The sequence below is a fragment of the Lepidochelys kempii genome, chromosome 20, assembly GCF_965140285.1.
Source record: "Lepidochelys kempii isolate rLepKem1 chromosome 20, rLepKem1.hap1, whole genome shotgun sequence".
Classification (NCBI taxonomy): Eukaryota; Metazoa; Chordata; order Testudines; family Cheloniidae; genus Lepidochelys; species Lepidochelys kempii.
The window spans coordinates 2,859,560-2,886,622 of NC_136399.1; the positions used below are offsets into that span (position 1 = coordinate 2,859,560).

General features: G+C 64.5%; 2 protein-coding genes across 7 annotated transcripts; both read right to left on the bottom strand.

Moving 5' to 3' along the window:
- Positions 1 to 1,115: 1,115 nt before the first annotated feature.
- Positions 1,116 to 4,048, bottom strand: APOF (apolipoprotein F). Of its 2 annotated transcripts, none has more exons than XM_073318397.1 (2): positions 3,449 to 4,048; positions 1,116 to 2,412 (listed from the first exon to the last, which is right to left on the bottom strand). In XM_073318397.1, exon 2 carries the CDS (start codon positions 2,376 to 2,378, stop codon positions 1,254 to 1,256), a length of 1,125 nt encoding a protein of 374 aa, XP_073174498.1. In that variant the 5' UTR covers positions 2,379 to 2,412; positions 3,449 to 4,048; the 3' UTR covers positions 1,116 to 1,253. The 2 variants fall into 2 exon arrangements, with proteins under 2 accessions (XP_073174498.1, XP_073174497.1); XM_073318396.2 differs by having other exon boundaries at positions 1,116 to 2,725.
- An 82-nt stretch (positions 4,049 to 4,130) lies between these two features.
- On the bottom strand, positions 4,131 to 26,640 carry TIMELESS (timeless circadian regulator). 5 transcript variants are annotated; one of them, XM_073318392.2, is made up of 30 exons: positions 26,534 to 26,640; positions 20,466 to 20,606; positions 19,811 to 19,964; positions 19,211 to 19,325; positions 18,610 to 18,672; positions 18,288 to 18,389; positions 17,743 to 17,898; positions 17,204 to 17,337; positions 16,694 to 16,781; positions 16,241 to 16,417; positions 15,745 to 15,962; positions 15,245 to 15,348; positions 14,635 to 14,804; positions 12,731 to 12,859; positions 12,048 to 12,199; positions 11,800 to 11,897; positions 11,304 to 11,430; positions 10,685 to 10,886; positions 10,112 to 10,263; positions 9,630 to 9,715; positions 8,944 to 9,067; positions 8,403 to 8,485; positions 8,080 to 8,222; positions 7,260 to 7,467; positions 6,749 to 6,817; positions 6,236 to 6,354; positions 5,835 to 6,027; positions 5,624 to 5,681; positions 5,192 to 5,274; positions 4,131 to 4,844 (listed from the first exon to the last, which is right to left on the bottom strand). In XM_073318392.2, exons 1-30 carry the CDS (start codon positions 26,631 to 26,633, stop codon positions 4,741 to 4,743), a joined length of 3,852 nt encoding a protein of 1,283 aa, XP_073174493.2. In that variant the 5' UTR covers positions 26,634 to 26,640; the 3' UTR covers positions 4,131 to 4,740. The 5 variants fall into 5 exon arrangements, with proteins under 5 accessions (XP_073174493.2, XP_073174492.2, XP_073174494.2 ...); XM_073318391.2 differs by having other exon boundaries at positions 17,204 to 17,340; XM_073318393.2 differs by lacking the exon at positions 26,534 to 26,640 and adding an exon at positions 26,225 to 26,320 and having other exon boundaries at positions 17,204 to 17,340.
- Between the last annotated feature and the right edge of the window lie 423 nt (positions 26,641 to 27,063).

The following is a 27,063-nucleotide window of genomic DNA, read 5'->3' on the forward strand; positions in this document are numbered from 1 at the left end:
GGAAGAAGGGAGGGGAAAGAGGGGAAGGGTGGAGGTGGGGAGCAGGGAGGGGAGGGGAAGGGGGAGCAGGGAGAGGAAGGGTGGGAGTGGGAAGGGGAAGGGGTGGGGGAAGAAGGGAGGGGAAAGAGGGGAAGGGTGGAGGTGGGGAGCAGGGAGGGGAGGGGAAGGGGGAGCAGGGAGAGGAAGGGTGGGAGTGGGAAGGGGAAGGAGAGGGAGGGAGGAGCAGGGACGCCCGGAGCCCATGCACTGCACCGGGCCCAGGCACCAAATCAAGGGGCCAGGACCTTCCCCTGCTTGCCTGCAGCCAGAGTTCACCTGCCTGCTGGTGGGGGGATCTGGCAGCCGACTGCTTTCAAGCCCTGCCCTTGCGTACCTAGTGCTGGTCAGCCATGGATCTCAAAGCACTTGACAAACGGGCCCAAGTTAGGGCCAGAACCCAGAAGTCCTGGCTCCGACTGCCCCGCTGTAATTACTAGCCTGCACTTTCCTGGCTGGTAACAAAACCCTGCGAATGCCGAGCTGCATTAGCCAGGCCGAGGCTGGACTGGGCAGGCTGCAGGAGACGATTTGACCCCAGGGTCTTTCATGACTCAAGTTGCAGTGGGGGAGGTTTAGGTTGGATATCAGGAAACACTATTTCACAAGGAGGGGTGTGAAGCACTGGAATGGGTTACCTGGGGAGGTGCTGGAATCTCCTTCCTTAGAGGTTTCTAAGGCCCTTGACAAAGCCCTGGCTGAGATGATTTAGTTGGGGATTGGTCCTGCTTTGAGCAGGAGGTTGGACTAGATGACCTCCTGAGGTCTCTTCCAACCCTAATCTTCTATGTGATATGATGATATCTGGGAGAAATTTGGCCACCCAGCACCTTTGAGACCTGCTGATCTTTAGACTCAACTCGTGGCAGCTGGCTGCCCTGGGTCAGGCTAACCCTGGCCGGAGATCACATGCCCCTTATCAAGGTCATGCACAGGCGCTCATGCTGAGTTGGCAAGTGGCGGATGGGGTCCTTCCCTCCTCCCCAGAGCACCACCTAGGGAGCTGGAAATTGGCCGGAGAGACTCCAGCCACCGTGCCCACTGTGGCTGAGAGAGCCAGCCACCAGGGCCAGAGCTGAGACCCACCAAACTCATTGCACATGGAGGCCACAGCTGGGCATGAAGCTGGGCTGGCTGTGAGCCAGCTCCCCTCCCCGGAACCCCCCCATCATGGACACCAGCACTGAGCTCAAGGAATGGGCAGCGCCCCGCTTTATTCACACCCAGACCGATGGCGGCACGAAGGAGCTGGCCGTGGTGACGGGGCTGGAGGAGCTCATGGGCAGGGCGTCGGACGGCTCCACCTGCCGGAAGTAGCTGATCAGAGACCGCACCCCCACTTTGATGGCCGGCTTCAGACCCATGCCTATGCCGAGGCCCAAGCTGCCCGCTGGCCCGCCCACGAGCCCCAGGAGGACGTCGTAGCTCAGGTCCAGGGCCGCCTCGAGGCCCCGCTCCTTGGCCAGCTCCGTGCAGTTCTGGAAGGCGTAGTAGATGCTGGTGCCCATGTTGTAGTAAGTGCTGACCAGGGGCACCCACTCCAGCAAGCCATGCACCTTCCGCTCCTGCTTGCTGCTGCAGGCCTCCGGGCTCCCGCGCCGGTTCCTTCCTGCCCAGCGGCACCGGTGGAGCCAGGCCTGGGCCCCGTGGCCTGGCCGGGAGTAGGCGCCAGGCTGTCCAATCACCGAGAAGGAGGCGGTCCCGTTGGAGGTCACGCCGGCGCAGGCAGACCCCAGCCTGTGGCAGGCCACGGCGGCAGCTGGGAAGGCGCCGTGGGTGCTGACCACCGGGCCCAACAGCAGGGAGCTGTCAAGCCGGGCCAGGCCCGAGCAACGCCAGGGGCCCGCACCTGCCAGCTGATCCCTGTTGAAGAGCAGGGGGGTCCCACCTCTCCTGGGGGTTCCCGGGAGTCCTGCTATCCCCAGCAGCAGTGCGTTGGCATCATCCACCCCCACCGTCCCATAGAGCCGCAGCACCAGCCCCTTGGCCTGGCGGGGGCAGCCGGCCCCTTGAAGGGAGAGGGCTAAGGCCCCGATGATGAGGGTCTGGGGCAGCGGCGGGAGCTGGGAGAAACCCTCCAGGGCCTCGGGCAGCAAATCCTGGCAGGAGACCCCCACCCGTGGGAGCCCTGGCTGGGGAAGCCGCCCTGGGAGGGAGTCAAGCAGCACCCTGGCAGCAGCCTGATGGGAGCTGGGTGCACCGGGAGAAGCGGGGAGGGAGGCCACTTCCATCCCTGGGGGCTTGACGGTCCCAGCAGCGCCTCCCGGTGTGGCGGGCAGCTGGAGGCCCTGTAGCTCATGGCACAGCAGGAGCAGGCAGAAGTGGAGAACTGGCTGTTGCATGGCGGGCCGGTCTTTCGGGGGCGCAGCACAGACCCTGCTGAAGAGGACACGTCACAGACACAAGACTCCGGAGCCCCTCCCTGCAGCAGGGGATCTTCTGGCAGGGGATGCCAGCTACTCCCACAACTGGGCTCAAGGGACCAGCCTTTGGCTTCTGGAGACCAGGGTTCAAATGTGCAGTGCCTGGCTGGGATAGGAGACTGCGGGTCAGGGTGACCGCAGAGCTGGGGGGGGGCAGCATGGCCTAGTAGACACAGCGCTGGCCTGGAACTTGGGAGGCCTGGCTTCTATTTCCAGCTCTGCCTGGGCCTGGGCCTCAGTTTCCCCACTGAAAAGCACTTTGAGATCTGCAGTGGGACATGCAAGCGAAGAATCAGGCATCATTATCACAGGGGAGTCCAGTCCTGGGAGAGCAGGTGGCTGGAGGTTGGGATTGAGGAGCACCCGCAGTCCCTTTGAATTCCCAAGGGTGCCCATAGGCCGAGCCCCGGGAGCCAAGCACGGGGGCGGGGGGGGGGGGGGGGGGGCTTCAGACAGCAAAGCAGGTCCTCATTTCCCAGTGTTGCAGCAGCTGCACTAACCTGGGGGGGGTGGGACGGACAATGCACCAGGGAGGAATTCTCTTCCCGCCCCAGGAAACAGTGAAGCTGGTGGGCACCAATTTGGCCATTCCCACTGAGCTGCCTGAGATTGGAGGAGAAGAGCCCCCACCATCAGCAGCCCAGGGCAAGGGGAAAATGCCCCCCCACCCCAAGCTCAGCCACACAGGCCCCCTCCAGCTCAACATGTCTGATTGACACAGGCAGCCTCCAGTCCTCCGCCCCTATGGGCAAACAGGGCATTTCCCCCCACGCCCAGCTCAGTGGCATGGATTTGCACACCGATAGCAGTCCCCCCCAGCCCCCAATGACAGAGCTGCTCCCCACCGGTCCCTGCTGGGGTTTGGCAACCAACCCTGGTGCAAAGGCCTTGTGTAAACGTGCAGCCCCCCCGGGCCTCAGCAGCCTCAGGCAGCGAGAGCAGTGGGGACAAACCTCTGAGGCAGGGGGGTGGTTACAGCCTCCACTCACCTGGGCACAGACGAGATCAGGAGCTCCTGGGCGCCGGGAGGGATGGCAGGATGCCTGGCCCAGAGCCTGCCTGGCTCCTTTTATAGCCCACCTGGGGGAGGTCTCCAGACCAGGTGATCCCTTATCAGGCAGCTGATTGCAACAGCCTCGGGCCCCTGCTCCCCCCTTCCAGGGACAGGCGTGACAGCTTTCCCCTCTGCAGCCCCCACATGCTCTCTCTGCAGCAGGGTGACCCTGCCCTGGCAGGGTGACCGCTGGGCAGGCAGGGACCACGGGGCTGGGAGGGGAGGGCAGCAGGGACCACGGGAGCTGGGTGAGGCCGGCGCGGGTGTTGTCCCTGCCCTGGCTGAGCTCACGCCAGGGCCTCTGTTCACCTTGTTTTTGTAGCTGTTGGTAAAAAGAAGTCAAAGACCCCTCTCCCCTGTGCAATGTCACCAGGCTGGGCCAGGGCCCCTCCCAGCTGGCTCTAGGGTAGCAGACACTGCAGGCATGGGGGGGAGAGGAGAACCATCCTAGGGGCTGAGGACAGTGTAGGGAGGGGAGACCTGAGCCGGGGTGAGAATAACAGGGCTCTGCTCCCCTCCCGCATATGGGGCCAGAACCCAGGAGTCCTGACACCCTGTCCCCTCCACGCCCAGCAGCCCTGGCCCACCCCCCACCACTGCAGAAGGGAGACAAGAGGGAAGGTTGAGCCCGTTTTATTTTGGCCTTTGCCCATTCGCAATGACACAACACCCAGCCCCTGGTTTGTTTGCTAACTCCTGCTGGAAGTCAAACGACAAAGGGGGCTGGGGAATAGGAATGAGATGGGGAGAGCTCCCGGAGCCGGGGGCGGGGGGCAAGGGGAGTTAATGCCCTTGGGTACCCAGCAGGCAGCCGAAAAGCATGAAAGCAGGTGGCAGCAGGGGTTGGGAGCTGGCTAATGAGCCGGGGGAGAAGGTGGGACACTCCCCCACTACACCAGCCCCTCCCCTGAGCGAGCCGGGGTGATGGCTGGTCCAGCCCCACTGATCTGCCAGAGGCCCCACCCTGCCAGGCTGCCAAGATGCTGGCCCAGCAGATCCAGACCCCCGTACCAGACACCGCACACAGGCCCTCCCTGGCTGGCTCGCTCTGGCTCTTCTAGACAGGAGCACAGGGACCCAGGGCCCACCCAGCCGGACACGGCCTAGCCCAGTCTCTGTGCGGCCAATAAGCAACGGGTGGAGGGGAGTGTCTGAAGCATAGCCCAGCACGTGGAGAGCAGCCTGGAGGAGCATTCGCCTGGGGGGGGCGGGTCCGGCCAGGGTCCTTTAATCTTCCTCCTCCTCCTCCTCAATCCGCAGGCGCTTCCTCCGGCGGGGGGGCCATGTCCCCTCCCTGTCCGAGGTGGGGTCCGGCTGAGCTGGTGCCTCAGCTGAAAGGAAGAACAGACAAGGGACCTCAGGGCTGAGTCCCCCACACCCCTCCCGGCTCAGCCCCCTCAGCTGAACCCCCATCTCTCTGCCCCTCAGGGCGACCCCCCTCTCCCTCAGCCTCCCAGGAGTGGCCCATCTTACTCAGCCAGGGGCTATTCCTCCCCCTCCTGCCCCTGCCAGAGCAGGAGGCACCTGGGGCCCCACTTGGCTCTGCCCCTGGGTTGCCCCAGGATGGCAACTGCCAACAGTGCCCATCCCCCATCCTGTGTGCATGGGGGGCAGGGGGGCCTCGTGCACCCAGGGCCAGCCAGGCTGCAGGGATGGGCAGAGGGAGGCGCTCGGAGACCTTGGATTTCGGGGTCCTCGTCGTCGTCGCTGTGGATCACACGGCTCCGCTTGGGGCCCAGCTGCGACTGGACGGTACAGACCCTGCAATGATGGGGAAAGGATTAGGGGCAACCCCAGCACCTCCCACCCCCAGCTCTCCGCTCCAACCCAGCCCAGTGCTTTGTGAACACTAGACTTCAACCCCCCTGGATAGGACATCATTACCTGTTAGAGATAGGGAAACTGAGGCACTGCCTTAGGATGTCCCTGCCCCGCAATAAGAAGTCAGAGGCAGAGACACAAACAGAACCCAGGAGTCCTGGCTCCCAGTTCCCACTCGCTCCAACCCACCAGGCCCCACTTGCCCTCCCAGAGCCAGGGACAGAACCCAGGAGTCCTGTGTAGGCATAGAGCCCGGGAAGGGGGTTAGGTTACCACCCCTGACTCTCACCTCTGCAGATCAGACCCTGGGGAAACTGGGGGCTGCTCGGAGCCAGGCGTTTCCTCCTCTGAAATGGGACAAGAAAGTGAAAGCATCAGAGAGAGAGAGAGAGAGAGAGCGTGTGGACTGAACAACACACCTGTACCCCCACCCCACTGCCCAGCCGGTCCCCTGCCTCCTGGGGCAGCCTCCAAGGCCAACCCCCGCACTCATCGCTCACCTGGCAAGGCTGGGGCCCCTCTCTTCCTCCTGGCCAGCCGCAAGGTCTGCAGGGCCGGGGCTCTCTGCTCCGGGCCGGCGTCCGGCCCCCCCGGGGAGCCTTCCTCCTCCTCAGGCTCCTCCTGCGCAACAGAGGCAGCCAGGCGCCGGAGCCGCTCGGGGCTCAGCTTGGCCGGGATGCGCCAGAAGGATTCCTGCAGGGGGGCGGGGGTGGGGCATTAGTGCCAAGCACAGGCTGAAGGGGGCACTCAGGTGGGGGGGGTCCCAGTGCTTATGCCCATGTCCCTCTCTCCCCACTACTTGGATTGGACCCCCCCACAAAAAATCCTTTCCCCTCCCTCCAGGGCACAAGCCAGCCCCCCTCACAACGCCTTGTGTGTGTTGGGGCGGGGAGGTAATTACCTGCTCGTTAGCTGGGGCCCGAACCCCGACCTTCCGCAGCAGCTTCTGGAACCCCTGGTTCTCCATGGCGTCCTCGTTCTCCTCCAAGAGTGGCACCAAGGGCACGGGCTGGGTGGTGCCTGGGGACAGGGGGCGCCGTGAGGATGAACGCGCCCCACACATGGGGGTTTGGGGGGTCGGGGCTACAGCTGCGGGATCCTTCGAAACCGGGCAACGCCAAGTGGGGGCGCTAGTGCCGGGAGGGTTCGGGGGGCCCACGTGGGCGCAGCGTAGGGGAGAGATGCACATGGATCCCCTCCCGATGCCCCGGGCTGGCCCCAAGGAGCCTCTCACTCCAGCCGGTATTGGGGTGCCCCATTTCACCCCCAGGAGGGAACAGATCCCATTCACCAGCCGTCCCCCCAGGACCTTCCGTGCGGAGTCCGGGGAGAAACCGCCAGCACCTCCCGAGTGCAGCAGGGCCATGCCCGGGGCCGCCCTCCCAGCACCGATCCTGCCCCCCCCGCCACTAACCGTCTTCCTCCCGGTCCTCGGCCGCTCGGTTCAGGCAGTTCTGAAGCCACAGCAAGGAGCCCGCCAGGCCTGCGGGCACAAGGGAGGGCGGGGGTGAGAGATGGCCCCCAGGAAAGGGGCGGGGGGGGGGAGGAGACACACAACGCCGCACCGAGCTGGAAATTCACAAGCCAGGGTTCCCAGCAGGCAGTGGGGCCAGGTCAGCCCTGGCCCAGAGCTCCCGGGGGAGACGGGGTCAGGCTGAACGCGGACGGGGCCCCTTTAAGGAGCCGTGGGGCTGCATTCTCTGGGGTTGGGGGGCCAGTGCGGGCAGAGGCCTTAACCCCTGTGTGTCTGGGCTGGGGAGCCGAGGCAGCCAGCATTCACTGCTCCCCATCCCACCCCCAACAGAGGCCCAGTGGCCCCCATCCGCTCAAGCCAAGCAGCGGCCCACATGCCCCCCAAGCCAGCAGGAGGCACTCACAAGTGCAGTCCCCCCTGCCGCCACTGGGGGAGCCAGCGCTCTCCTCACCTCCCTGCCTCAGGTGGCGCGCCAGGCCCTGCACGTCCTGCTCCGGCGCCGCCTGGTTCTCAGTGCCCTGCTCCCTGGGCCCTTCCGTGGCCCTGTTGCCTGCGCCCCCTTCCTCCCAGGCCTCCTCCTCCTCACTGTCGCTCTCCTCCTCTTCCTCCTCCGCAGGGTCCTCCCGGCCAGCTGCACCCCATGGGGATCTGTCCTCGCTCTGGAAGGGATGGGAGCGATGGTAAAGTCATATGGAAAGGGTGGGGGGTCCCGCCCAGGCTCCATCAGGGGGAGGAGGGGGAGAGCTGGGTATGAGAGGGTGCCCGGCCCAGACTCAGCTGCATCTGATCACAAAGGAGTAGGGTCCAGTGGGCTAGAGCCGGGGGGGGAGGGGCGGGGCACGGCCTTGGGAGCTAGGACTCCTGGGTTCTATCCCCAGATCTGCCACTGATTCAACATGTGAGTCACAGCCCCAGCTCTGTGCCTCAGTTTCCCTGTGCGCACAATTCGGAGCCCGCCCTCGGGGAGCAGGTCTATAAAGTGCTCGGGGACCCTCCAGAGAAGCCAGAGAAGGCTGCTGAGCAGGGAGCTATCTTCTCGGCTGAGGAATGAGCAACCTCACCCACTGGGGAAGGGATCCCCAGGGCAGGGGGGTGCCCTCAGAGCCCCCCCCATGGGCCTCAGCCCCACGGAAACACATCCCACACAAACGGGAGGTGAATGGTTCTACACAGCCAGGTGAGCACAAAGACCTGGGTGCAAGGGGGAACCCACTGACTGCCCCTCCCAGCAGGGGCAACCCCCCCCCACACACACACACACAGTGCCATACCATGCCAGGCAAGCCAGGCTTCCTCTTGCGTTTTTTGTACAGCTCCTTGCGCTCTGCCACCAGCCCCAGGCTCAGCAGCTTCTCCACGACGCGGGCTTTGGAGCGCTTGGCCGTGAGGTGCTTCATGATGTTACCCAGGATATCTGCCGGGGGGGGAGAGATTCTGCATCAGGCTGGAGAGCCCCTTTATCACACTGGGCGCAGAGATATGAGGGGGTGAGGAGGTTAATGAGCCCCAGCTGATCAGAGGCCCCCCCCCCAAATCAATCTGCTCCCACCCCCTGTTCTGCCCCCCGGGGCAGCCCCCTGCGGTCCCCGCTCACCCTCTGCGCCCTGGAACTCCTCGAAGAGCCGCTGCAGCTCCAGCTCTTGCTCCTCCGTCCACAGCACGAGGCGCGTCCCCTTCCTGGGCCAGAACACGGGCACTCAGGGGCAGGAGGGACTCCCCGCCCCCGCGCCCCCCAACCGCGGATCACACCGCGCTGGGACAGGGAGGGACTCCCCTACGGTCACAGGGGATCAGCCGAGAATGGAACCCAGGAGTCCTGGCTCCCAGCCCTCCACCCCCCCCCACTACTAGACCCCTCGCCCCTCCCAGAGGCAGGACTAGAACCCAGGAGTCCTGGCTCCGAGTCCCCCCCCCCCCCCAGCCCCACAGTGCCCACCTCCCCTTGGATACCCCCCTGCCCCCCATGCAGAGAGCAGGGGATTTACTGTCCCTGCCACACAGAGTCCCCGAATCAAGGTCTGGGTTGTGCACGGACACCGGGGTTCTTTTCACTTTGTGACTGGCTCGGGGCTCCCCCTTGGCCCCCCCCCCCAAGCCCTGCTGTTCAGCTCCCGAGTGGTGCGGGGGGCACCCACCTCTCCCGCGGGAAATCTTTCACGCTCTCGGCCAGCCCCAGCCGCACCAGCTGCTTGATGACCTGTTTCCGGGTCCGGCTGGGAGCCCGCAGGTGTGCGAGGATGCTGCCGATGACGTCCGCACCTGGGGAGAGGCCAGGGCGCGATTACGAGAAACGGCGCCCCCCAACTCCCTGTCCCCCAACCCCGGAGCAGGGCTGGAAGCCTGGGACCCCTTTAGTCACCCCCGCCCCCCCATCATCCACCTCGTACATGGGCTGCCTTGGCATGTGACTGGCAGGCTGCAGTTACAGGCAGACACGGGGCGGCTGGTAGCCTGGAGGTTTGTGAGAGGCCCTGTGGCAGCTACCACAGCAAGGCGTTGTGAGGCACCCCAGGTTGCAGGGCAGGGGTGATAGCGCCCCCACATTAGTCTGGACTGTGCCCCGGTACGTCACAGAGCCCTTGCTGTACAGATGGGGGAAACTGAGGCACAGGGAAGGGTAAAGTAGTTCACGGTCAACGTGGCAAAGCCAGGGATAGAACCTGGGAGTTCTGAGTTCCAGGCCTCACTGTTCCAACCACTAGCCCCCACTCCCCTCTCAGAGCTGAGAGGGAACCCAGGAGTCCTGGCTTGGCCCAGTGAGTCTTGGGCAACTCCCCAGAACCCAGAGGCCCTGGCAGGTCATTAACAAGACAGCTGGTACCTTCCACTCCCTTGTATTTCAGGTACAGCTCCCGCAGCTCCTCCTCCTCCTGCAGTGTCCACTTGGGGGCCCTCCGGGCACCAGAGCTGGGGGAAGCAGAGACCCAGTGAGGTGCTGCTGGAGTCGGAGACCCTGCCATCCCCAGCTGGGACCCCAGGGCTCTAGCCACCTGCAGCATGTGGGGTGGGGAAGGAGGGACGCCCGGCCATAGGGTCACCGTCCTGCAATCTGGCCTTAAATGGGGTGCCAATGTCCCTCCCCTGAGAGCCACCCCCGTGCGCAGGGCTTCCTGGGGACTGTGTGCAGCCGGTGTCAGCACTTCCCCTGCCCTAGCACAGCATAAGCTAGAGCAGCCCCAAGGCTGCTCTAAGTAGCAGCAGGTCCAGGCCAAGAATACGGGTAACGAAGAGGGGGCTTAGACCCTTCACCGCCACCCTGTCCCAGGGCCTCCTTCCGGCTGGCAGCCCCCAACCCAGACTCACTCCTCTCCTTCCTGCAGAGAGCCGTAGCCCTCCGTCATCTCTCGCACGGTGGCCGTGCTCTTCCAGAACAGCAACTCCACATAGACCTTCTTGTTGGTCGCTGCCAGGGCAAAGAACTTGCCCAGGACGTACTTGGCAAAGGTCACTAGCTCCTGGGGAGGCAGGGGAAGGTTAGAGGCCTCGCGGCACCATAAACACCCCCCCTTTCCCCAGCACCAAACTGGGAACCTTCTGGACTGAACGCATGGGCCTGGACCGCTTGAGCCAACAGAGGAGCTCCCTTAGGGGGCAGCAGTAGTAGGTCTGTTATCTCCATAGCTGGAGCGCAATGGGCTAGCACAGAGCACGTGACAGAGGGGAGAGGAAGATTATGCACCGCATCACGGGTATTCTCTGCTTCCCTGGGCCTGCAGGGAGCAGGGCTTAGCTCAGAGCAGCCCCAAGGCTGCTCTAACTGACACGGGAGCGTGGAGGTTCGAGGCCCCTCTTCTCGGCCTTGGCCGTTCCCTGCTGGCAGGTTGGCGACGCAGGCGTAGCCTGGCAAAGGGAGGGCCCTGCCCCGGGGCCCCTCACCTTGTAGGCCGTGGCCGAGGGGTCGCTGAGCAGGCGGTTGAAGATGCAGAAGACGGAGAGCTGGAAGAGCAGTGCCTCCATCTTGAGGTCGTAGGCGATGCGATGAAGCATCTTGGCCACGCAGTGGTTGGTGTGGGCGCTGTTCTGTCGGTAGCCCCGGAGCAGCAGGACGTAGGCCTTGACCACGCTGGCGCTGGCAAACCTGGCCCCCCCCAGCCCCCGACATACAGGTGGGACGGCTCAGCCGAGGGACGGGGCCCCTTTGACACCCCTTCCCCACACACAAGCAGCAGGGCTCAGCCTCCCTGTACCCAATGGGGAAACCAAGGCACAGAGCAGGGAAACGACTTGCTCAATGCCACACAGAGCCAGGAATAGAAGCCAGGAGTCCTGCCTGCCCCACAGGTCCCTCCACATACTCAAGAGTCACCCCGCACGGTGACAGCATCTGCCAGCCCGGAGACGTTCTGCCCAGCCTGGGGGCTCAGTGCGCCCAGCGTTCGGATCCAGGGCACCTCGACCTCCATGGCGGGGGGCTCGTGAGCCCCGCTGGACTCCTGGAGAGAGCGTGTCCCAGCCCTGCAGCCCTGACCCGACCTCCCCGCCGCGCCCCCCTCACCGTTTCAGATAATCCAGGAAGTTGAACTCTTTTTCTGACACCTGGACAGATGCCAGTTCTTCCTCCACCTCCTCTTCCTCCTCCTCCTCCTCCTCCCCCGGCTCCTCGACCTCGGGCGCCGCTTGCCCTGCGATGTCCAGACACCCCGGGATGACGGGGACGCGGCGCCACCAGACACGGGAGGCCTCCCAGGGAGTCGATGACAGCACACGCAGCCGGCTCCTTACCCTGGGGCTGCCCACCCATCACCACCCCTGCCCACACCCAGCCTAGGCACTCGGAGGTTAAGCGGACACGGGGCTCCCAGCTGAGCGGGGAGGGGCCGGGGCGGAATGGCTGGACAGAGCCAGCCAGCTGCGTCCGGAGGGAAACGCGAACTGCAGCTGGGGGCCAGGCTGGAGCCGTCAGACTGTGTGTGTGTGGGGTGCGGGGCATTGGGGTGATGGGAGAGGAGCCCCCCCCCAAACGACCCCTGCCCCCAGGCAAGGATACTCACGAGGAAGAGGAGCGAAGAGAATCTGTCTCAGCAGCTGGATCTCCTCCTCCAGGGCCGCCTGCGGGGAGCCGAACACGTCCTGTTCGGGCCACACCTCCCTGGGAAAGGGACACAGGCAGGTCGAGCCGGGGCGCCGGGGAAGTGAGAGGCCCCCCCCGCACGCCCCGTTGGCCGGGGCTCCCCCCGGCCAGGGCATGGGGTCCCCACCCCACCCCAGCCCACCACGCCCAGTGGGGCCGGCGCCGTACCTGGCGGAGCGGAGCAGGGTCAGGGCGGCCGGCGCCTGGTGGCCCAGCAGGCTGTCCTGGATGCGCACCATGGCCTCCGCTCGCTGCTCCTCCACCGGGGTCTCCGAGGCGGCGTCGAAGGGGACCACATCTTCCGGGAGGGGCTCAGCCCCCTGGCAGAGAAGTGGGGGGGAGGCTGGGGTGACTCAGCGCCTGGCAGGGAGGGGCCAGATCCAGCCCTGCCCAGGGAAGTGCCACAGAACAGCACCATGTCCCACTGGGGGGCTGGCCCCATTCAGGGGGGCATCTGCCCCCTGAGCCCAGCCCCCACAGAATGCCACCTGCCTCCACTGAACCAGGCCCCATACCCCCACTGGGCTTGGGCCCCCAGAGCAGCACCCCCTCCACCAAAGCAGCGCTCCTGCCCCACGGATTCAGCCAACCGTGGCCCCTGGGGGCCCGTCCTGCCCCCCAAACACGATGAGGATACAGCTGCCCTTTCAGGGTTGCCCCAGATGCCCACGCCAGGGGGGGTCCCCACAGACTCCCCTGCCACCTAGCGTGGCCCCTGAGGGGCGTGGCCTGTGCATGCGACAGGCCCACAAGGCCACGCTCCCGGTGATGCCCAAGCCACGCTGGGCCCGGTCCCGCAGGGCAGCCCCGACCCAGACCCTGCAGGGACCCCAGCTGCTGCCCCCTCCTACCTGGGCACAGGCGCCGAGCTGCTCCGCCAGGCTGGGCCACAGCTCCTCCAGCTCCTGGGGGGCGCGGGGCTGTGCTGGGGGGGCTGCCCGGCCGGCCCGGGGCTGCTTCTTCCTCCTCACTCTTTTGCTCTGCAGGGAGGAGACGGCGTGGTGAGAGGCCCCCCCCAATGCTCCCCCCAAAACGGCTGGCAGACCCCAGGCTGCACGGACCCAAACCCCCTGCCCGAGGCACACAGGAAGCCGAGCTTCTGGCGCCCCCTGCTGGCCACGTGAGGTAAGGGAAAACTGGCCACAGCTGGGCGGGAAATGGGGAGCTCTGGGCCAAACCAGGGGCCAGCCCCGCTCCCCCTGTACCCACCCGGGCGGGAGAGAGGGGTTAGCATGGCCCTGTGTCAGATCAGGGGCACCTCCCCCTGTCCAAGGGGGGCAAATAAGCAGGTGCCCTGATACCAGTCAGCTCTGTGTTCTTGGGGAACCAGGGCGCAGTATCCAGCCTGTGACTCAGGAAGGACACCCCCCGCCCCAAAGTGTCTGCTTGAGCCAAAACCGATCAGGGAAAAGACTTGCAGAGAGCAGTGAAGGGCGCTGGGAGACACACCTAGACCCCTCGTGACAGGATTAAGGCAACTGCCCTAGCCTCATCTGCATCGAAGATGGGATAGGGAGGCATCTCCATTAGCAGACAGAACGGAGAACAGAGATTCCAAGGCAAGAACCGCACTGAACTCTGGGACCAGAAAAGCAGGGAAGCCCTGCATGATGGGGGATCTCTGCCCCAGATGTGAACGAACCCACGCCTGCACACACCCAGCTCAGCAGTTATCAGACCAATTCTAGACATGAATCCTTGACTGATATCCAAAATACTGAAGCAGCCTAATTACATTGGGAGCTCCCTGGAAGGACCACCACTCAGAGCCAGTGATCAGCCCCTATTGTCTAGCCTAGAGAAAGCCCTTGAGTCATGCGTTTACCTATAAACAAATCTCTGTTCTCCCTTGAACCATGGCTGTTTCCCTACAAAAACCCCGACGCACACTCCAGTCAGTTTTCTCATGCCTGGATCCAAACTCTGCATCAGTTCCACTGGGACTTCATTGTCTCCGGACTGATCGTACTGGGGGCTCTGCCTGTCTCCAGCACTCAGGATCCTGACCTACCACCATCACCTGGGAACCATGACCAGTTCAAGCCTCATGGGGTGGTGAGACCCCAGCTCTCTCTCTGTTTTCATTTCTACCTCAGGTATAACTTTTTAACCCTGACTTGTGTGATCAGGTATAGTTTTCTGTATCTGACTTTTGTAATCACTAATAATGTAACTGTTATGTTGGTTTAGGCTCTCCTTGTGTGGTTATCACTATTATTCAATAAATAACTTTTATGGTTAAGCTGGTTGTTTCCCCTCTCTCTCTCTCTCTCTCTCTCAGAACTTTACTCTTTTGTGTTTTTAGCTTCCCCATTTACTCTGAAGCCACGCTTCTCTTACCTAAGCTAAAGATCCCTGTAACGCCCAAAAAGAGTGTGGGGTTTGCTCATCAAGTGGGTCACTACCAGAACAATCGTGACGTGAAAGTGGGGATAGGGACGTGCTGAACCTGGGGTATACGAGAGTGGCAGCTTGGAAGTGCTGCTCGGCCCAGCCACCGAGTCCAGGGACATATAAGGGGGTCAGCATGAGAGTGCTGATGGACCCAGTCCACTCGGGGTGGGGTGGGGTGTGATCTCGGTCAAGGAGCTCCATATGAGAACACAAATTACAGACCCCTCCCCCCCAAAAGAGTGACCCTAATAAATGAGCGTACCCCAAAGTAACGGGCAAATCTGGTAACACCCCCCACCCCAGACACAACACCCCCGAAGCACCTCCCCCCAGCCCAGCCTGGCCCCACCCCACCGGCTACCTGCACCACCAGGTTGTTCCTGCCCCGGCAGAAGGCCTCCAGCATCTTGAGGAAGAGGTGGGTGGTCTCCACCAGGTCCCGCAGGAAGGAGCGGGGCTGGCGGCTCTCCTCGAACTTGCGGAAGAGAGCGAGGAAGAGCTCCCGGTACTCCATCAGGTAGAAGATGTTATCTGAGGGGGGAAGGGGGGGAAAACACGTGTCACAGCACGGAAGAGCGAGAGAGCAGTGCCCACCAGGCAAGTGGGATGACACAGGCTGGGGCTGGGTCTGGGCAGCCTAGGGGAAGGGGGGGGTTCCCTCTAGAGGGCACTGTCCCCAATCTGGTTGCAGGGCAGGGGACTGGCTGGCTCAGGGGGGTAGGAGATGGGGCACCGGGACTTTCTCCTCTAGGGGGTGCCAGCTCTGATCTGGCCCCAGGGCCGGGACTGGCCCCGATCCGGCCCCAGGGCCACCATGACCGTGTCGCCCCATATCATAGCTGGGGAGCCCCAGTTGAGAGCAACCCCCCCCCAGCTGGCTCCAAGGCCCAGGCCTGCGATGTGGGAGCAGCGCTGAGTGCCCTGGGGGGGTGCGGACTGGCCCCTGGGGGGGTGAGCGGTCTTGCACTCACTCTTAATGATCCTGCTGCTGTCCCGCACGGCCTCGTCTGGGGAGCGATCCATCTCCTGAACCGTTGTCAGGAGCTCCCGGTAGGCCTTCAGGGCCAGGTGCATTCTGGGCACGGAGCAGAGGCTGGTCAGGAGAGTGCCCTCCCCACCCCCTGCTTGGCCAGCAGCACTTGGCACCTAGCTCAGGTGGGGGGGGCAGGACACAGCATCCCTGGCCCCCCAGGGGAGGGTAATGTGGCAGGCAGAGGGTGAAGGGAGTCAACCAAGGACCCCCGGAGTTGAGAGCTGGGGAAAGAACCCAGGCGTCCTGGCTCCTAGCCCTTCCCTCTTCTCTAACCCACTATATGCTCCCTCCCAGAACGAGGGATAGAATGCAGGAGTCCTGGCTCCCAGCCCCCAGCTCTAACCACTAAACCGCCGTCCCTCCCTGCACAGGGCCTTTCCGGTCCCATTCAGCGCCCCCCAGGCCTGGTGGAGAGGGGCAGCCAGGCCCCCTGCTCACCGCCTGGCCCACGACGTGGCCTCCTTCTTGTCCAGGAGCATGGCCTCGTAATAGGCGGTGAGATTCTGCTCGATGAAGTGGAAGGCGCGGACGCTGACCGTCTCGGACACCAGCTCGGGCCGGAAGTGCCGGCCGCGGTTGAAGGCCATGAAGAAGGCCATGGCCCACAGGTAGTAGGTCTCGTCGTGTTGCTGGCTCTTCTCCCGGAGCAGCTGGTCCTGGGAGCGCATATAGGTTGGTGGGGGGCCAGCAGGGACCCTCCTGTCCAGCCCCCCACCAAGAGACCCTCCCATGCAGCTTCAGGGGCGCTGACGGGATTGAAGATAGTGATGCTGAATCGCCAACCCCGGAGCTGCCCCCCTCGCCCCCTGCATCTCTGCCCCCCCAGAAGCCAGGGGACGCTGCTCCGCCTGGGGTCAGAGGCTCCCAGCTGCGCCCGTCCGGCAGGCGGGGCCGGGGGGTGCCCGGTGCTGCTGCGACCGCCGTCCGGGCTCACCTTGACCAGGTGCATGAGGGGATTGTAGCAGCTCTCCAGGAAGTCCCCGCAGAACTCCCGCAGGAAGAGGCGGACGTTGAGGGCCGAGCGCCGGCATGGCTCTGCCTCCCGGGCCGGCTGCCTGCGCTTCGGGACCCGCCGTGGCTCCTTGCCCAGGTCGTGGCTATGGTCCTTCAGCTGCGGGGGGGGGGAGAAGAGTGAGGAGAGGACCACCCCCCCCACCCAGCCCGATCGCTCTGTCACGGATCCACAGGGTCCGGCCTATGTCCCAGCCGTGGGGCACGTGGGATCCAAACAGCCTTGGAACAGTCTCTGCTGCCTTCCTCCGGCCCTGCTACTTCCTCAGCCCCCAAGAGAGAGCTCCCCGATCTGTCACCGCCCTCCCCGCCCCAACATACACACAGCTCCCCTCTCCCCGGTAAGGCCGGCCAGGCGTCGAGGGGAGGCACCTACGTTGTGCAGCCCCTTGTGGAACACGAGGTCCCTGTCGCCGATGGATTTCAGCCCCTGGACCACATAGGAGCCGCCGAACCGGGAGTGCCTGGGGGGAGAGGGGTTGGGGTGAGCGGGAAGGAGGTGAGCTGCAGCGGCCCCCAGAAGGCAGCAGCCTCTGGCCCACAGGAGCGTGGTGCCCTCCCACCTGAGGGGCATGAGAAGGGTGGGCCCGAGCAGCTTCAGCAAAACTCGGTGCCCCTCAACCCCGACCCACAGCCCCCCGCTAGGCCAGCCCTGGGCTCCCCCCTCCCCACAGCTCTGCTCACGCCCCTCAACCCTGACCTGCAGCCCCCTCCTACCCCAGCCCTGGGCTCCCCCCTAAACCCGACCCGCAGCCCCCTGCTAGCGGCTGCCCACCGGACAAACAGCACGCCATGGAGATCTAGATGGCGTGTGGAGCCCCAAACCCATGTGGCCAGGTTGGTGTCGAGCCCACTCCTCCGAGGGGAGCCGCAGCCCCCAGCTCACCTGCTCCCTCGTTGGAAGACCCGGCTCTTCCTCTCCGCCAGCTCCCTCTGCCGCAGCAGCTCCAGGTCCCTCACGTCTGCCGCCTGCTCCTTGGCCGGGCGGGCCTGCCCCGTGGCCGCCAGCTGCTCCGGATCCTGCTGGGACAGCAGGCTGGTGACCTCCCCGTCCTACGATGGGGACCGGCCTGGGGGACTACATATCCCAGCGGGCACGGCTGCACCGGCCTGGGGGGGCGTGGTGGGGGTTAGGGTGAAGGCACCAGGCCCTACTGAGAGCCCTTGCAGGTGGGGTGGTGAGGCCAGCAGCCAGGGGCTCCATGCTGAGCCTCTTGGGGAGACGCCAACACCCCCATGCACGAAGGGGTCGTCCCCCAGCCCCTTGGCACAGCTGGCTGCCGTATGGCCCTCCCCTGCAAAATATACATCGCTTCCCACCCCCACCCCCCGGAAGTGGATTAATCCAGCCAGCTCCCAACCCAGGGGGGCAGCAGGGGGGGTCGCCCTCCTGTCTCGGGCCCCCTGCTCCCCGCCCGGGCTCACCTGGTCCCGGAACATCAGAGAGACGATCTCCAGCACGTGCAGGGCCCACTGCTGCTCGGCCGAGGAGCTGGCCAGGAACTTGAGCAGGTCGTCCATGCCGCTGACGTGCATGGCCCAGAGCACCCGGTCGTGGGTGCTGGCGTCGTCATCCACACTCTGGCACGCAGGGAAGGGTGTGGGGCTGAGCGTGGGGGCTCGGCCCCAGGGTCCAGCCTCCCCTGGCTGCCACCCGGCCCTCTGGGGGGGGAGCTCAAGCCGCACAAGAGTGGAGCCTGGCTTCACCCCACACCCTTCCCTGGGGGCACGGCATTCTAGCGGGGAGATCCCGGAATTCGCGACCCGCCCCCCACGCGGCTCCGGGGGATGAGAACCGGGTGCAAGAGATGACAAGCCCCCTCCGCCCTGCCTCCCGTGGGGGCAGCTCCCCCCAGGCCTCTTCCTCACACCAGGGCTCCTGGCCATTCGCCAGCCGCACGTGGCAAGGAGACGGAGACCCCTCCCCTGCCCACCAGGGGGATCAGCCTCCCCACAGCCCCCCCCAATACCTTCTCCTCCTCGGGGTCCACGGGGATATGAAGCACATTCCGCACCAGCAGCAGAATTCTCTCGACCAGCAGGTTGTCCTCTTCCTGCCTCTGTTCCCAGTCCTGGCGGGGACCAGTGAGAAAGCAACTGACGGAACGTGACAGGGGCCCCCCGAAACCTGCTGCCTCCCAGCTCATCCCGGCCCCCGGAGGCAGGTTTGGGGCCCAAGCTCCACGGCTTGGATTGGCACTTGACTCCCATGGCAACTGGCTGGGTGCCAAAATCCCCTTGCCGCCCCCAGCCCAGCCCACCCCTGGCCCCGCAGGCCGGGGCCACACTTACCAGCTGCAGCAGGTCGTAGAGCTTCTCGCTCAGCACCCCAAACACCTTCTCACTGGCGAAAGCCTGGCGGGGAGAACCCGGCATGAGGGCAAGGGGCTGGCGCCGGGAGAAGAGTGCCCCCTGTGGCATGGGGCGGGAGGGGTATGGCCCCGGGATGCCGGGGGGTGGTGGCTGACGCGGAGCCAGCAGGGGAAGCCTAAGAGCAGACAGGCCTTGCACCCACCCCTCCAGCTCCGGGCACGCAGGCAGCCCCGGGAAAAGGCGGCCAGCTCTGGGGGGGAAGCAGCCAGCCACGGGGCGGAGAAGGGCAATTTTAGCTCCGGGCACCTGGACACGGATTTCCCAGTCATTCCAAATCCCAGAGGCCCCGCCCCGCTCCACCTGGTGGCACAAAGGGGGCATCCAGGACTGGAAAAACCCATGGATCTCTGTGACCGTCCCCCACCCACTCAGCCCTGTGTCAGACTGGGACAGGTGGCTACTTTTAATTAACAGGGTGATCTTGGCTCACCCCCTCACTGGGATGGGGGCAGCTGCCCCCCTTCCCCACAGCCCTGTTATCCCAGGGGAGGCGGGGGGGAAAGAGGGCAGGCAGCCTCACCTCTTTGTAGGCCTGCAGGTAGGACACAACCTGCAGGAAGCAGTGCCGGGAGCCGGGGTCGTGCGGGACTTTGCCGAAGCAGAGCAGGGCCGGCTGGGTCAAGTTCACCATTAGCCTGTGCGGGGGAGACGGGGGCGGGGACAGGGACACAGACATGGCAGGAGCCTCTGGCAGACCCTTCCCCTCGAGGCCAACAAGCTTGCTGCAGCCTTGGGCCGCTAGCACCCATTTAGACTGAGGTCCCAGGTTCAATCCCAGCTCACGCACCCAGGGGTGCGACTTCCTCTCCCAGCCCAGCCCTCCACACCGCCGCCGCCTCCCCACCCCCGGAGCTCCAGAATTGGGACTGGGGCAGACAGTTCTGCTCCTCGGGACCCAGGCAAGGCTCCCACGTGGGGGAGACAGGTTGTCCCAGGCTGCGGAACTACCCGCCACAGGATCCTACAGCTTCCTGCATCTGCCTCCTCGGATATGAGCCCAGAGCAGCATGGACACTGTAGCTATAAAACCCCACCCCCTGGAAGGACGCTAGCCACGGGACTTGATGCTGGGCCGGGCGGAGAAGCCCGCAGGCTGGGAGTGGACACCGTGGGGCCATACCTGACGACAGCGTCAAAGAGCAGCTTGTCCTGCGGGTACTGGGCGATGAGGGGCAGCAGGTCATTCTGCAGGATCTGGGCCGCGCCCAGCTGCTGGCGAACATCCCGTGTCTCATCTTCGTAGCGCAGATAGCGGATCAAATCCTTCACGCTCTCTGTGGGGGGGAGCAGAGGGCGTGACTCACACAAGCACCCAGCCTGGCTTCTCTGTCCCATGCACGCAGAGTCCCAGCCCTGCCCACACAAGCAGCCGGTTTCCTCCCGCCAGAGCTGGGCGCATCGAATGGGACCACACAGTGGCTGGGACGAAAGCTGCTTTGAAACACCCTTCAGGCGGGGCGCTTCTCCCTTCGAGGTCTGGGGAAGGGCAGAGCTGGGGGTCACTACCTTTTTAAGAAGGATCTCAAGCACCCAGTGATGCTGGGGGGAAATGGGGGGAAGGGTCGGTCAGCACCCCCTTACTGGTGAAAGCAAGGCACGGAGAGGAGAGGGGACTGGAACCCAGGAGTCCTGGGGGGCAGCTCCAAATCAGGAACCCACCCATCCCCTCCCGGGTCGGCCTCGTGAGCCAAGGATCTTCCCACCCAGGGACTGGCCCCCCCACAGCCTCAGTGACAGTCAGCCCCCCATTCCAGGCTGGCCCCTTGCTGGCGTACCCAAGCAGTCGGGCTCCTTGTGGTAGACGTCCCCCTCCAAGTAGCCCAGAGCGCTGCACGTTGCCAGGAGCTCGCAATTCATCATGTACAAGTCCATAAATCCCGGCCCGGCCAGAAGAGGAAGCGGACAGAGAGCGAAATCTGCAAGGACAGAGCCAGTGAGGCCTCCCGCACACCCCAGGCCGGGAGCCGCCAGTCCCACCCCTCACTCCAGCACTTCGCACATCGACAGCACCAGCCGCCCCAGGGTCTCCGAGCCCTTCGCCAGCAGTCATGAGGGGTTGGGGCGGGCGGGGGGAATCACTCTCCCTCCATGACCAAGTGGGGAAACTGAGGCAAAGCAAGATTAAGTGACATATCAAGGGTCATGCAGCAATCCAGGAGCACAGCTAGGGTGTAGAACTCAAGAATCCCAACTCCCAACCCCCACACCAACCACTAGACCCCACTCCCCTCCCAGAGCCAGGGACGGATCCCAGGAGTCCTGGCTGACAGCCCCCCTGCTCTAACCACTAGACCCCGCTCCCTGTGAACCCAGCAGCAAGCGAAGACCCAGCTGAGAATGGGACATGGTCGCACAGGCAGGCACTGGGGAGCTGCCGAGCACTGGAATGAGTGGCGAGCAGGAGCCTGGGGGACCAGCCCACGGCACCCGTCTCTGGGGCAGAGCCCTCCCCCCACGGCCCAGCTGCCGGCGGGGGAATTGCTATGGAAGCAGGGCCCGGTGCCCTAGAGACCAGGACGAAAGCAGCGGGCTCAGGTGGCTCGCTAAGCAACGCGGAGCCAGCTCCCTGGCAGATGGAGACACGTGGCAGCTGGCAGGGAGAAGGTTGGAGACCAGGACAGGGCCCCCCCCGAACATCAAGGCTTCTTCAGTTTCCCACTCAGAGAGCTGCAGCCTGGGGGCACAAGGCACCTGCAGCTCGTGCCATGCCACCCCCAGCCTCTCACCTGCCCCACTAGCCCCTCCAGCTTCCCCTATCCTCCCCCGCGCTGGGGCCCAGCAGCAGAACAACCCCCCGCCCCAAGTTAGAAGCGTCCCCACAGACGCGACAGGCCCGGAGCATGGTACCCGCCAGTTCCCACAGTCCAGTGGTTTGGGGGCAGGATGCTTCCCCGTCCCCAGCCAGGTGCTACCGTGACACAGTGCCCCGAGAGAGGAAGCGACTTGCCTGAGATCACACAAGGAGTCCAGGGAAGAACCCAGGAGTCCTGGCTCCCAGTCCCGCACTCTGCCCACTCAACCCCCTCACTCCCTGCCCAGAGCTGGGGGCCTAGCTGTTAGTTATGTGTGTCACAACCTGGCTGTCCTTCAAACAGGGAAATTCAAACGTGCGAACAGGAAAGGCTATTTATTCCCTACCCCATCCCCAAAGCACTGCGAGCCTGTGGAACTCTCAGCCACAGGAGATCACCGAGGTCACGCACGGAGCGGGACCGGGCATTAAAAAACAGCCAAGAGCTTTGGCCAGGCTAGAAACATTCATGCTCCAGGACACAATCCACCCACTAACTACCAGGGTCAGAAGGAAACGGCCCCTGGGGCAGCTGCCCCTGCAGGGCCCTTTGCTCCTGCCCTCAGCGGAGACGGGATACCGAGCCGGACGGCTCCCTGGCTGATGCAGCCTGGCCAGGGCTGGTTTATACCCATCATCACCTCCCTTTGCTGAGCTCCAACCCAAGGCAGCCCCCCCGACAACGGGCAGGGGAGGTAGGTGGCCCAAACAGCAGCAACACCCCCCCCAGGGGAACAGCCCCCCTTCTCTCCAGTACAGGTGTGCACCCCTAAGGGCCCAGGAGGGAAGCAACCGGAGCCCTTGACCACCAGAGCCAGGCTGGGCCGAGGGACCAGCAGAAAAGCTGCACAGTCTGGAGCAGCGTTTGCTCCAGGATCCTCCCCGCCCCCGGGGGCCATGCCTCCTTTCCCTGCAACCCCCTTTCTGCTTCCAGTCCAGCCGGTTCCCCCGCCCCGGGGCTCACGCTCCGCCAGTCCGCACTGGCCCACACCCCTACCTGCCCTACGGATCCTGGCAGATTAACTCTCTGCTGCTGGCGCCCGCCCTAAAAAAGCCATTGCGTCCCCTCCCTCCCTGCCCCCCGCTTCCGGCATCGCCCCCGGGAGCTCGCACATCACCTAACTCACTTATGCAACTGCTCCACTTCCCCCGAGCGCGAACCCATTTCCCAGCCGCTGTCCTAGCGGGGCCAGGCCAGCCCGGGAGGGGCCGGCCACGCTAAACCGGGTCACTGTGTCAGGGAGCAGAGACATCCCCTCCCCATGGCCAGACGATTGGTATTTCACCCATTGGCTGCGCACACCACAGCCTGATGCCCCATGCCAGGGCCGGCCCGCGGCACCCAGCGCCCGGGGAGTCAGGCAAAAGGCACCGGTGCCAGCCTGGAGAGCTTTGGGAAGGGGACAGACCGGCCGACCCCCCCCAGCGAGGGGATTTACGCCCGCTTTAGGGAGCTGAAGGGATTTGTGGAAAGTTCAGCAGAACACAGGTGGGAAGAGAACCCAGGAGTCCTGACTCTCAGCCCCCCACACACTCTAGCTACTAGACCAGCCCCTCCTCCCCAGTTAAATCACCCCATGAGGCAGCGAGACAGACAACAGCTGGGTGATGGTCACCTACCTCCTACTTCAGTCTGAGCCCCGGAGAGCAGCTGAGACACCAGCCTGCCCCGGGTGCTCCCCTGGCCCAGAGCCTCCTCCAGCTCAAGGCTGGGGGTTTCAGAGGTACCCCCGGAAAGCCGTGGCATTCTGCCCCCCCTAGGGCCTCCAGCTCTTCCGACCCCCATGTAGAAGGGTTGGGCTGGTGCCAGGGCCCCACCCCTTTCCCAGGGAGCCTCACCAATCCCCCTGTTGAGAAAGCCAGCCTCAGTTTCCCCTAGTGGGCTGCTCCAGCTGGGGTGAGGGCAATTCCTAGGGACCTGACCCGACATTTCTAGTGGGGAAAAGCAAAGTTGGATGGGGGGGGGGTGCCCTCTAACATCTAGCTGGCCTCAGTTTCCACTTCCCTGCTTTGTCAATTACCCCTCAGCCCACCAGAGGCTCCCAGCCCCCCACAATCAGCCCTCTGCTGCCTCGGGGGAGCAGCGAGGGGGGGAATGATCGTGACAGACGGCACCTCTCAGCGATGTGGTGCTGTGTAAGGGACCTAGCTGGGCTGGATGCTCTCCTCACACGCTGCCCCCCCCCGGCCTCACATCCCCAGCCCGGCTCCGTTAACAAAGGCTGAAATAAATGGGTCACGAGGCACCAGAGCCACGGACGTCACCGCTGCACATGGGCCCAGCTCCACGGCAGCCAGCCTGCTCAGCAGCCCCCTCCCCGCCCCTGGCCACGGGAGACCGCTCCTATCTGGACCCCTTCTCCGCTGCCTCCCCACCCAGCTGCCTCCCCGGCCAGTTCCCTTTGCCACGAGAAAACCTTGCACTGCCTCGAAGCAGGTTAGGTAAACGGGCACCAGCCCCTGGAAGGATGCTCTGGTTCCGGGCCAAGAGCCGCTTCCGGCACCAGTTCCGTCCAAACCCTCTGGGGACACGCTTCAGCAGAACCGAGATCGGAGGGCCCACCCGCCGCTGAAACGGAACCGGTTTTTAAAAAGACGGGTTTACACTGGGGCAGCTTCCCCATGCAGCCGGGACCCCGTGCCCACGGGGCAGCGGCTAGCCAGGGGGAGCCACTCCTGAGGACAAGGAGAGGAGAAATTCCCATTCTCGGAGGCCCAGCAACCTGGCAGCTCCAGGGCATGTAGCAAACTGGTGGTCAGGAAGAAACTGCCCCCAGCAGTCCACTGGGGCTGTCCACTAGTGGCTCCCTTGCAGCAGCTCATGGCACTGGCTCCTTGACTATCCAGAGGCCAGACCAGCTTTGGGGGGCTGAATTGAGGAGGAGGGGGGTGTAACGGAGTCCCTGGGCGATGCTCTGGAACTGCTCCCTATGAAGCCGCAGGGACTCTGGGGAAGTCTCCTCTCTGAGCAGCCTGTCTGCAGGGCAAACAGCTCTCACGGCTTCCACCTTCCTGGGTCTGACCTCAGAGCATTCAGCCTCCTCGGCCCCTCCCTGCGCTTCCCACAGCGAGTCCGCCCAGGCGGGCTCCTGGGGAAGCCAGAGGGTCCTGCCCCCAAACTCCGCAGCCAGACATGACTCTCAGCCTGCCAGTAACACAGAAGGTTTATTAGACGACAGGGACATGGTCTAACACAGAGCCTGTAGGTGCAGAGAACAGGACCCCACAGCTGGGTCCATTTTGGGGGGCAGTGAGCCAGATAACTGCACTTCACTCCTCGTCCCCAGCTAGCCCCCAACTAGCTCACTCTCCAGCCCCCCTCCCCCCCCCGCCTCGGGGCTTTGTCCCTTTCCATGGCCAGGAGGTCACCCGATTCCTTTGTTCTCCAACCCTTGCAGGGGGGAAGGCCCAGGCCATCAGTTGCCAGGAAACAGGGCCTTGGCCATTCTCTGTGTCCAGACCCCTGCACACACCTCCCTTCTAGGGCTCTGCAATGATCATACACACTTACCCCACCACCTAGATACTTAAGAACTGCTAGGGGAAACTGAGGCACCCCCACAATATTCAGAGGAAACATTAAGAACAGTCCCACTTCGTCATAGGGGGGTGTTTAAATTAGCTCCATGTATTCACCCCCCTCCATCCCTCCCTGCAGGGCAGAGCTGTTGCCAGCAAAGGGGGGGGGGGGGAGAGAGAGCAGCATCTGCAAACAGGCCTGGAGAGCAAGGAGCCAGGGCCCCAGACACCCAGGGGACCCACAGCTGGCCAGCTGCCAGCCCAGACAGAACCAGAACCAGGCCCAAGACAGAACCAGCACTGCCAGATTTATCCCCCCGCTTCCTCGCATGCTTCCCAGCCTCTGGAATTTGCTGCCCCGACTGGTCAAGGGGCCCAGAATTGATTGGTCTTTAGGGCACGGGGAAGCGGGATCCTTTGCCCAGGAGGGAGGGAGGGAGGGCACAGACTGGTTGTGGGAGCCCAGCGGAGCCAGATCGCCCCCCAGAGCCGGGAGGAAAGCCGCGTTTTGATGACGCTCCAGTAAATTATGAAATAATAAAGGATGCAAACAATCCCCATTTGGGATGGGGAGGGGGGACCTGTCTGGTTACGTGGATTCCTTCTGCCACGCAGGGCCACGGGCTGTGAAACCAATCACTCTCTCCCAGACTTCGCCCCGGCAATGCTCCGGTTTAGATGAACCTCACAGAGACCCCCGCTGCACAGGGCCCGGCCCTAAGGCTCAGCCACCTTCTGCTGGGGCCACGGCCCCCACAGCCCGCTTCGAGCCGTGGTGAGCGTCAGCGGGCCGGCGCGGGGGGACACCCAGGGAGCTCAGTTCCCCGGGGGCCCCAGGCAGCGTCAAGGGAACCCGACCCAGCACGTGCTGGGGACACGTGCTCTGGGCTCCAAGCCCTGGGCCCCAGAGAGCCCAGCGCCGCTCGCTCGAGGGCCCCGGGAGGCGGCTGGGAAACTCCTGCTCTCATCCAGCAGCCGGAGAACTTGGGGTTCAGGATTTATGGGGAGGGTCTCCCCACCCCGACCCAGCGCTGGAAAAACCAGGGACTGGCTGGAAATCGTTACCAAGGTGTCCGCTCTTGCTGGGGACCCTAAATCGTCCCCGCCTCCCCGCCGGGCGCTGGGCACCAGGCAAAAGCCCTCGGCAGCTGCAGGGTCTGGCTCCCAGGCTGACCCCCACCCCCACAACACAGTCCACTGCTAGGCGCGCACGGGGGCACCCACCAGAAGGCAGCCACCTCTGGGGGGGAGGAGGGCAGCTGATGACCAGGCCGGGAGGAAAAATACGGACCAGTTCTTGCCACCAGCGCCTCGTGATCTGAATGCACAGACCCTGGTTCAACCCCCCCAGAAATCTACCCCCCAAAATCTCTGCACAAACCCCGGCTCAGCCCCCCCCCGGAACCCCCCCCGGACCCCGGCTCAGCCCTCCCATCCCGGTGCCCCCCCCAACCCCGGCTCAGCCCCCCCCCCGGAACTCCCCAAACCCCGGGCTCAGCCCCCCCAAGCCCGGTGCCCCCCGCGCTCCCCTACCCGGCCCGGGGCTCCCGCGGCGGCACCGAGCCTCGGATGGCGCCGAAACCCGGCCAGGCCTTAAAAGGGCAACAACAGCCGCCCCCCTCCAGCTTGGCATGTGCAAATCGGAGCTGCGAGCTCCGCCCGGCTGGGCAAAGCAGCGAGTTTCCCCCGGGGGGGGGGAAACTGAGGCACGGACAAGGGGAGGGGCCTCATCTTAGAGCCGGGGATAGAAGAACCCAGGAGTACTGGCTCCCCCTCCTGCTTTAACCACTAGCTCCCACTCCCCTCCCGGAGCTGGGATCACAACCCAGGAGTCCTGCCCTCCCCGGCCCGGGAGGGGAGGTCGCTCTGGATGCCCCCATCAGGGTCTCCCTTTCTGTGGGGACCACAAAGCGGGATAACGCCACTGCCCCTTTTAAGAGCCGCACAGAGCCGGCCAGTCCCCTCCCTCCTGAGGCCCAGGATTATGGAGCGAACCACCTTGAAGGGGGATGTGTGAATGCACACCCCTACCCCAGGAATGGGCTGCTCCAGAGCCCCAGGCA